We start from the raw sequence: 11,261 nt of genomic DNA on the forward strand, positions 1-11,261 counted from the left end.
TTTGCTTCTCTGCAGTGGTGCTGATACAAAAAAAAAAAAAAAACACGAGATCAGGAGGCATCTCTCCCTGCATCCCGTGACGGTTGTCATGCCGACTGACTTTGATGCAAAGAGAACAAACCGAAGGCGGGCCCCAGTGGTACTGCACATCCACAGATGAAGCGACGCGCACGCCACACCACCAACACCAGTCATGTTCACATCCCTACTGTTTTGATAACGCTATTTTAAAAAAGGCGCTATAGTAAAGTGTACTGTATTTTTTGATGGTCGTGTCAGCCTGCCAACGCCATGGGCCTGCAGTGTGTGGTGTGATGGTGTTGCAGTGGGCGTCTTTCTTCCTGCTACGAGGGATGATTCAGCCGTGGCCTGACACCGGAGCAGCCAGCCAGCCAGCCTTATTGTACCTCTTGAGACACGAGGGAGAAGAGATGAACAGAGGTTGAGATAATAGTGCGATTTAGCCAAGAGAAAGGGTGGGCCTTTTGCATGCCTGCGAGTGCGTGTGCACGCAGGCACACAAGTGCGTGCGTGCGTGCGTGCGTGCGTGCGTGCGTGCGTGCGTGCGTGCGTGCGTGCGTGCGTGCGTGCGTGCTGCATGCAGACTGCACAGTACAATCCTCATATACAGCACACACTCGCACATGTACAGTACCCACTCAAGAGCTAAAGTAACAGTGAGAATTGGACTGCAAGGGCATCCTTCAAGTGTATGTGCGTACAGTATGTATATGTACAGTAAAAATCCTCTGTGTTCATTTATCCAATTGTAAACTGTGTATACACATGAAACCAAATGGAGATACGGTATGTACACACGCAAGAATTTAAGTAACATTGATGATTGTGCTGTGTGTGTGTCCTTCGAGCGTGAGTGAGTGAAGAGTGAGGATCGAGAGAGAGACATACAGACAGACAGACAGACAGACAGACAGACAGACACGAGAGAGGACGTGGGACCATAGAACAGATGTTCTACTGTCACAGTGTCTCTGCAGTCACAAGAGGATGACCATCCGTCATCAATCCTACTTAATGACTGTGCCGGCGCCACTGAACACATAATGTGATTTTTTTTCATTACTGGCTCCTTAATCGCATGTCCATTCAGTGGGAAACACTGACTGGGACTTCTCACGCTCACAAATACTACACCCCAGGGGCGCCAGGGCAAAAACAAAGATACGATATATACACGTATATTATATTGGCTTATCCGGCGTTGCCGGGGTTACTGAGATGTCGTCAATCGGTGTGATCAACGGAGATTTATTGATATCAAAACCGATCGCATCGCTCCATAGGCTGGGAGCGTCTGTTGCGCAACATTCAATGTTATTTCCGGTTGGGACGTTATCGAAAATGTCCCCCCCCATTTTAGCGGATGAGATCGAAAATCTTAAAACGTGAATAACTCTTGATCAAAATCATTCCGTCCAATTCTAAGCAAAGATTATGTTTTAGACGGGCCATCGCGATCCTGTCGCTATAGTCGCGTTAGAATTAATCATACCTCCCGTTGTTGTCGATCGCCTCGGGAGTGTTTTGGCTACATCAAGCTGCTTCAGCCACATCCGGGATAGCGCCTGGTGCGTCGCTAAATGTGCTCCGTTGCTGTAAATCGCTGGACACTCTGATTTAATGGTCCTAAATACCCCTGGGCGTTCTAGGTGTTAAACAGTCTCAGGCTAGCTCAGTCGGTAGAGCCATCCATCGCCGATTACGACCATAAACCGCCAAGTATTGGGAGCTATGTGTTGCTCCACCTCAGCAATAAATGGGGGTAGCTAGCTAGCATTGTTAAACGTGCATAGACTCCCGCGTTCTCGGCTGATACTGGCAATGAAGCCTCTCCGACTTACTTATTTTACTGGCTTAATACTCTCTCTCCTGCTGATTGAACTCCACATGTAGGCAGAATCCAGGCACTTAATACTGAGACGTAACGGTCGCCTAAGAATAGTGATTTAGGCTGACATCGGGGGTTTCCATATAGTTATTATGGGCATAAAACCGATACCCAACCATGTTGATTTGCCCTGACAGCAGGGATCTCCATGTGGGGCTAATCTGGGAGGGCGGGCGGGCGCACACACGCACACACCACACACACCACACACCACACACCCCACTACACACACCACAAACTGCTCTACCTCTCCCCCTGCTTGATTTTAACATAACCATATGAATGAGATTTGTTTCAACAATATCATTTCATTTAACATATATCTCCGTTGTGTGGATTCCTCATTAAGCTGGTGGCAGTTTTGGTTCCAAATTGAAATATCCGTGATTTTAAATGTGATTGGAAAATAATGCAAATTAAATTATGATTAAACTGTGATGCATTGCGATTAATCACAGCAATTAGTGCGATTAATTAGTCGTTATTTTTTTTATCATTTGGCAACCCTTAAATGCATATATTTATTATGTAACCAGCCTATATTTGGCATCAGTGTAGGGACTCATAAAAGGAACGCGAAAAACTGGCTAAAGCCATATCTTCCCTAGGGATTTTACAGCATCTGATCAATCAGTACAGCTGCATGCTGCACAGGCATCATGATCGACCTCACGTAGCCTTATTTTATGCTTAGACATTACTAACCCTACCCCAAACCATAACCATAACCGCACATGTAAGCCACATGTCACGGGCCTTAACCGGCCACGTATGTCACGGGTCTTAACCGGCCACGTATGTCAAACTAACAGGATTTTGGACTAACGCGTGCCCCCCGCGGGATCCGATGGTAATTCCGACAGAGCATTAGTCCGACATGCAGGAACAACGGTCGGACTAGCTCGAACATGCAGACATATATGTAGCCTACAGCCCTACAATGACACTGCACAATGCTATGTCTATACATGATATGCCATTTAAATGACATAATTGTAGCCTTTGCATACGATACGCCTGCAAGGTCGTTGAGGCTAGGGCAAATAATGCAGTTACACCCAAATATGGAGTATGCTGTCTAACCTCACTGTGCCGTCAGCTATGGGCAAAAGTTAAGTATGCAAAACTCACTGCATTATGACTATAGAAACTATAGAATGCTATGTCTACAAAATATGCTATCTAAATTACATTATTTCAGTCATTGCATGCGCCTGCAAGGTCGTCGAGGCTAGGGCAAGTGATACGGCAAGTATACTACATATCCGTGACAAATATATTTCCAGGGTAAATATATGCTTAAATACACATGTGCCTTTTATTAGCTGTTAGGGAGCTCTGCTGTGTGTCTTTTCAGTGGCACTGTGGTGGGACTTGGGTAAGTGAACTGTATGTGATGCTTCGATAGCAGCAGCAAACGGAAGATGATGAAATCTAGAGATAGAAACCAACTCTATGCACTGCAGCACAGACTGGTACACTTGCAAATGCTTTGTGCCTGTGGTATGTTTGTATATTAAGAGAAATCCCAACACCTTATGGTTGTAAAATAAATTCACATTAACATTATAACTAATGCGTAGAAGTAATGCCAGCCCTGTATAATAGGACAGGCGGAGCTGGAATTGGTGATAGCCCTTAATGGTAGGGCTGGGCAATATATTGGTATTATATCGATAGCGTGAATACATCATATCTGTGATTTAGTGAAAGTAATGTCTTTTCTTGGTTTTAATTACTGAAGCCTTAAGGGGGGGGGAGGGGGCTAGGAATAGTGATGAACCGCAATGGTATCATGATGAATTACCCTCATAACATTCAGCGCCACCGCCGATGCATTTATACCTGTACATGCACACAGCATCACGCCAGTGTTGACTTTGTCGACTAAAACTGACGAAACATGTTCATTGACTACCATTTGGCCTTTTTCACTGACAAAAACTAATAAAAACTAAGCCACACGATGACTAAGACTAAATATACTGACAATTTTATCAACAAATAAAAACTAGACTATAATGTTAGGGAGGGACAAGAGCAGAGGAGATCCAGTAAAACTAAAAGACAAGTCATTTTATGCTTGGGTGCATGCTGAAAATAGCAGATCTACAAGCTCACAACGCGTTCCGTTTCCAAAGACTATGACTTAAAACTAAATCAAACTTTGCTGTCAAAAATCAACACAGCGGCACCACGCGCGCAGAGGCTTCGCGCCGGCTGCTCCGATCCCTACTGCCAATCAATCGCAAACACAACGGCAGTCCGACCCGCCGTGCGCAGCATGCAAATATTTGACTTCCTATATCCCATCAATAATGAAACGTCGTCGACGCTCCTCGGAGACCCGCTGCTCCGTGTGTGCTTTGAACGCCAGCCACATCCCCTGCCATCGGCTCTCCTCCTCCTCACAATGTAATGGAATGTGATCATATGCAAGCTCCAGTTCACAAACATTAAAGTCGTCGCCACAAGCGACTGCACTCGTTTAGTGTTAATATCTGTAAATAGCTGCTGTGGTCACAGGGCATGTGTTTAGTGTCGTGGTTTTTTCTCTTCCCCCCTTAACTCGTCAGGGGAGCCAGAAACAGGGGGAGGATTAATGCCATTCGCTGGTCCTCCGAGGCAAACATTTTTGGATTGTTTATTTGTTTTTCGCCCCTAAAATGCCAGTAATGACACCCTCATCTATCTACATATTTATCTGTTTCTCTGCCAGCCGTCTCTTTACCCTGTGAACGATGGGAGGCACACTGAATGAGCCATCCATGCCATACATCCTGTGCTTAGTACGGTTCTCAGAGATATTCATGTCAAGGACACCCAGATTAATACATAATTAGCCCGCGGAACCTCATGTGAAAAGATATGCCAAGGACCCGCCATAAGAGACGATTCTATAGCAGTGATTCTCAACCATTTTAATTACAGCCCCAGCACCCAGTTGGATGTGCATTAGACCACAGACCTCCATTTGACGGGATTTGTATCTCAGGGACCCAAATCTACAAGTGTTTTAACTCTGAGAACGTACAAATGGAACAAATGTAGTATGAATGGTTCCATTTGTACACTCTCTCAGTTGCAAACCCATAAGGTCCATTTGGTTCCTATTCCTCAGTATAAATCATCTTGGCTGGAGAGTCGGGACGACCTGGAACTGCCCCGAGGACCCCTGGGGGCCCCGGACACCACTTTGAGGACCACCGGTGTAGTGGCAATCACATGTCAAGGAACCCCCAAATGTAGGCCATAGACCCCCAAAGTTTCTGTGCCAGGGACCCTGGCGATGTTTGTTGTTAAGACTATCTTACACAATTCTACAACTGTCTACTTACTGTACATGCATATGATCTGAATAGGCATTCCTATATATTATTTCATTGTCAAACGTAGTAGTAATGAAATTAACCACATTCAATCTGGCGAGCCCTAGTTTCACGAGCCAGAATGTTCAAAATACTTCCGTCATACAGTCTGGAGTCCCTCACCGCCAGTCGTAGAAGATGGGGTCTTTTACTTTGAAGACCCCAAAATTCACTTTCCGAAAAGCAGGAAGAAAAATCTAGTATAGTTAATGTGACCATCGTAACGTAAATAGTCATCACTTAAGCGTCAATTCCGCACCCTGACCCTGGCAGAGACTACTGTATAGTCTATACAATTTCTAAAGCAACATATAGCCATTGTGAAATCAACATTAGAATGTTCAGTCCTCCATGGTGTCTGCATGATTGACTCCATTTGTATAGAATAGATTCTTTGTTGAGATTCTCCGTTAGGCAAGCAATAAAGCATAGCCCTAATAAACATAGCCTTGAGGCACACACACACACACACACACACACACACACACACACACACACACACACACACACACACACACACACACACACACACACACACACACACACACACACACACACACACACACACACACACACACACACACACACACACACACACACACACACACACACACACACCTTTGACACTCGAGCAGGAGTAGACATTGTATTACAAACCGCACTCGCAATTCCCCATGATTGCACAAACACATTCATTCATTATTGTCTGTCGGGTGTAAACCTCATATGTCCAAAACTGTTACTTTTCAGGATTCAAATTCAAAAACAGTAAAAGTAGCAGATCTGCAAGCTTCGCGCAGCGTTTCGAGCTTGCGCATCTGCTACTTAACTTTTGATGCTTTTGTGTGACACTGAAATATGATCAAGTAGGGCGTTAATTTGTGGAAAAAACACAGTTAAAATATGGAGATAGGAGATTTCTGCCTGACAGCAATGTTATACAAGCACATACACACTCATAGACACACACGGCCGTGCATGTGCACAGTACACAGACCTCGACACGAGCACACACACGCCACACCTTCTCCCATCATCCTCTGCCTAATACAGTGAAATGCTCAAACAATCCCATCTGTTCCATGGCCTTGCTGTATGTATTCCCAGACTGTGCTGCTATACTGATGTCAATTAGCCTGCTTGTTATATTGCACCACACACACACACACACACACACACACGTGCGCGCCCCGCCGCATGGAGCATTGTGGCGTATGATTATATTTAATGACCTTGCCTCTCGACGTACAGTACATGCTTATGTTTATGTCACATGCTGAGAAGCAGCAGCTTTCTGATATGACATCTGAGTCACTCCGATGGAGGCCTATATAGCATGCTGTAAGAGGCTGTCTCTCCAGGCAACAATTGAAGAGTGGAACAATTGACCCAAATGCTCCATTTCCGTTCCATTTGGGTCCATTTGTACACTCCTGAGTTAAATTAACCATAGGATAAGTATCACGATTTTACTATACTAGAACAGTGCCCGTTGGGGGTTGATCAGGTGTGATCAATTGGCTAATAAAGGGTGAGGTCGAGCATCATTGTGATGTCAGAACAGGCCAGATCCATCTGTGTCCCTTTTATGCCCATATATGGAGTTCTTTGTCAGGCATGCCCAGATATGGAGTCCATGCAGATGTCAGAACACCGTTGTGATGTCAGTTCTGTGTCTGGCATGCCCAAATATGAAGTGTTGTGATGTCAGAACAGGCCAGCTCCATATATGGAAATATAGGGGTGATCAGGTCCAGAGCACGGGCCGAGGCTTTTGTGCTGGTTCTGGACAACCGGCTATCCGACGGACTCAACACCGGGCACTGCAGTCCCTGTGGTGGTGTGGAACACGTGTGTCAAATTTGTTCTCGAGTTACGTGGATTACAGACACGTACAGAGACTTGGTGCATTTATAGATAGATATAGGACTAACGCCCAATCTATATACAAAGGGCTGGGCAACAAGATATCAATATGATAACGATATCGTGATATGAGACTAAATGTTGCCAGTGAGTCGGAGTGCAAGTGTTCTCCTATATTTTAATCACATGGAAGATAGATTTTATACTAGGCTATATACCTATGTTATACTTTAAAGAAATAAGCACACACACACACACACACACACACACACACACACACACACACACACACACACACACACACACACACACACACACACACACACACACACACACACACACACACTTCATATTGAGGTATTTGGCTAGAACATATTGTAATTTGTGTCCATATCACAGAGCCCACTTTCCAATCTTCATAATGCCTTGTGCGACAAGACAATTAGGAACGTGTGCTAGTACGCTACTGGCTCACCTGCTCTAGCGAACATGTCAGAATATGATTCATGGACCCACAGTGCGAGGCACACTGCCACCACTGTCTGTAGCTATAGCTACCATCACATGAGGAGAGAGACCGTACTCTCAAATGGTTCTTAAACAGCTAGGCTGCATGGTCCCACAAAGCAGTGGTTCTCAAACATGTTTTAACATTTTCACCAACGACACCCCTGAATTGCATTTTTACTTTTAAAGTACCGTATGTCATCAATAACTAGAGAATAATTAGGACAGACTGAAAATATACTGAAATTATACATGGCCTTTAACCACTTAAACCCAAGCATCCCTATTCTGAGGGGAACATTCACAAAACAAATAGCCGTGAGCTTGTAGATCTGCTATAGTTGGACTTGAATTCCAAAATCCAAATTTATATTAAAGTATTCTGAGGCACCCCTGGACTTGCGTCACGGCACCCTAGGGTGCTGCTAAGTCACCCACTTTGAGGAACCCTGACACAAAGAACAGGTTGGGAATCTACTAAAAAAATAAAAAACATTCCTCATATGGTTGTAGACTACCTTTTTTGTTCGTCAAAGGAAACAAAGATCTGGCTATTTTTGGCTAATGTACGATGCCAACGATGAACATTGGCTTTCAAAGTTCGCAGGACTGGCCTGTTTTGAACAAAAAGCCTCAAATCATGAACGCAGCGTGTAATTTACGTGAAATCTTTCACAGACTTTCCTACTAGGTTGAGGAATATATCCCACCCTTTTCACATTGGCCTGTTATAGCGCCACCAACAGGTGGATTTTTGCAAAACCCATTCATCCAAATCATCCAATTGCCATCCAAGGCGTAAGAAGAAATTGCACCCTTTTCACATTGGCCTATTGTAGCGCCACCAGGAGGCCACAACCTGACCTGCCCTGGTGGAGACCTGTGCACCGAGGGCCACTTTATCTAGTTTACCCTGCACGTGTATTGTTAGTGAGGTACTAGTACTACTACACATATTTATTTATACCCTCCATGTGTACTCTAGTGAGATACTACTAGACATGTCCGGTGGCACCCCGCGGGCAAGCTTTGTCACGCTACTCCATGACACAGCTTGACCTCACACTATAGCCTCTCAGCTCACGCACAGCCCTCACTTTGGTCAGTGCACGCCATAGCAGTCACCGCCGCCGCCGGGCCTGTGAGAGGAGGGGAGGGGGACACCTACTCAGCTGGGTGTCTGCATCATAAGAGCCCGTTTTTGTGGAACGTGGAAACATGGCTTGTTGTTTTGTTTGTCACTGCTGCTGCTCGCTCTGCTATATCTGCTGAAAAGATGACAAGTCATAAGGCTAGAGATATAGCCTATACTGACTGACTAATATACCCTACTACTGTAGTAGCATCAGCGCCCACTGGTTGCACAGGTAGATGTGTGTGTGTGTGTGTGTGTGTGTGAGAGAGAGAGAGAGAGAGAGAGAGAGAGAGAGAGAGAGAGAGAGAGAGAGAGGAGCAGACAGATATACAGGCAGGCAGGGCAGACAGACAGACAGACAGAAATAAGGATAGGTATGAATTTATGCAACACAAGACTTCAACTAATGCAAGACAAGTGCCACCCTCCATGGCGACCTTCCTTGAATCTGTTAGTGGCAATTATTTAACAATGACCAAGGTATCTGGTTGAGAGAGAGAGAGAGAGAGAGAGAGAGAGAGCAGCACAGCTAGGGCTTCAAGACAAATTAAAATTGACCCCATAACATCGACCTGCTATAATCAATGGCGATGAATTACTAAATCTAAAAGACTCACACTGGCCGTCGTGACTCGTGAATGATGGATTGGGGGCAACAACAGTGATTCGAATCTACACGACATGTCCTTACAGACAGTTACAGATAGATATAGGCTAGAGGCGAAAACCACAAGGTTTTCACAGAGATGATTGTATGTTGATGATGATGATGATGATGATGCGTTCCTTCTCTCGACAAACACAACATAAATACACTCAGTCCTGCACACAGAACACATACACTCCCCCTGCGGCGTTTTAATTCCGCTCACATAAAACTGTGTGCTTTGCGTTGCAAGAAGACGCGGTGTTGTTTTGACGGGCAGTCAGTTCACACAGGCAGTATATATAGTAGGCTACTGTATAACATTAACAGCAGCCCACACTGTCTCACTGTCTCTCACACAAGGTCAAGATCATCACATTGGTTCCAACGCAAACCGAACGCACAACATTTCTCCACTTACCATACACTCCCTGGCAGCGGACGCCCTCCACGAACAGCGCCAGCAGCCCCAAAACACACGCGATTAGATCCATCCTTTCACGTTAATCTCAACATATCCAGCTGTCAATGGCAAGAAGTCCTTCTCTCTTCCCTCGCTCTGTGTGTGTCCGCTCCGATGGATGGATGGGTGGATGGATGGATGGGTGGGGTGGGGGGGTTGACTTGACACTGACAGACCGACCGTGTTGGGCTGTCTATATGCCCAGCGTGCATGGAGGGTTCAATCCCCGCTTCGTTCCGAACCGTGCGTCCAGGATTGTAACGTTCACAATCTGGCTGCGACGATCCGGCGTCAATGTGAACGTAGCCTACTGGTCGCGTCTTCCTCTTCAGAGCAGCGGCTGTAGCCTATGATCTGTCAAAGGCAAAGCCCAGCAGCGAGGGACACACACGCACACACACACGCGCGCACACCAATATTTAGAATTCGATCTACATGCACGCTACTTCATTCAAGCAGTCGCTCTTCCGAAGAGGCGCAGCAGAGCATGCGAGGAGACGAGGGGGAGGCGCCGGGGAACGGCCACCAGAAAAAGCCCCCTTATATGTCGGCCTTGCTAGAATAATATGCTGCTATGGATGGATCCTCCTCGCTCGGTTTCAAACGGAGGGTAGAATAGGATAGCTGTATGCTCCTCCGTCCTCTCCTCCTCCTCCTCCTCAGCGACGAGACGACCCCCGAACTGCCTCAACAGGGGGGTCACTCACTCACTCGCCAGGATGCGCGTCCGATCTGTCCTCCTCCGCAAAGCAAAAGCCGCGGACGAGACTCTGGAAGTTCGAGAACGCAGCAGCACAGGACAGAAACGAAAAGAACGGAACCCTCGTGCGCGAACGCATTAGCTCCTCGATCAATTCCAGCTGTTGTCAATTAAAGGCTTCGATTCAGGAGGAGGTGCACCGTGCAACCGTTGCATGCACGCTTGCTGCTGCTGCTGCTGGTTAAATGACCGCGCAGCGCGCACGTACGTCGTCTGTCTGACCGGCGTGAGGCGAGAGAGAGAGAGAGAGAGTCGAGAGAGAGACATCTCATGGTAAAAAGAAAAGCGATCATAGGCTATAGCCTATACTAGACGTGCGGTCGTTTTGCCTTTCAGCGAAGTAAAAGCATTCTCCTCCTCATCCCGCCCCGTGGTGTGTGTGTGTGATGATGCTGCTGCTATACAGACTTTAAGTGCGCTCGGCACAGTCACATCACGAATGCACCGTGCTGCTGCTGCTGCTGCTGCTGCTGACGCTGTGCGCCGCGACTCATCATCATCTCTTCTTCTTCTTCTTCTTCTTCTTCTGCTCCCGGAGGCGAGGAGGAAGAGGAGGAAGAGGAGGAAGAGGAGGGAGAGAAGAAAGGGCGAGTGGTCAGTCAGTCAG

At 46.4% G+C, this 11,261-nt stretch overlaps 1 protein-coding gene across 3 annotated transcripts in view; it reads right to left on the reverse strand.

The window, feature by feature from the left end:
* LOC306940377 (MAM domain-containing glycosylphosphatidylinositol anchor protein 2) overlaps positions 1-10,790 on the reverse strand; it is a 388,778-nt gene extending 377,988 nt beyond the window's left edge. For all 3 annotated transcript variants that reach the window (XM_079525427.1, XM_079525425.1, XM_079525426.1), the window contains exon 1: positions 9,853-10,790. In XM_079525427.1, coding sequence (XP_079381553.1) covers positions 9,853-9,925 — 73 coding nt within the window. In that variant the 5' untranslated portion in view covers positions 9,926-10,790. The remainder of the gene's footprint in view (positions 1-9,852) is intronic.
* Positions 10,791-11,261: the final 471 nt, after the last annotated feature.

This window comes from Electrona antarctica, assembly GCF_951216825.1.
Source record: "Electrona antarctica genome assembly, chromosome: 17".
In the NCBI taxonomy this organism is placed as follows: Eukaryota; Metazoa; Chordata; class Actinopteri; order Myctophiformes; family Myctophidae; genus Electrona; species Electrona antarctica.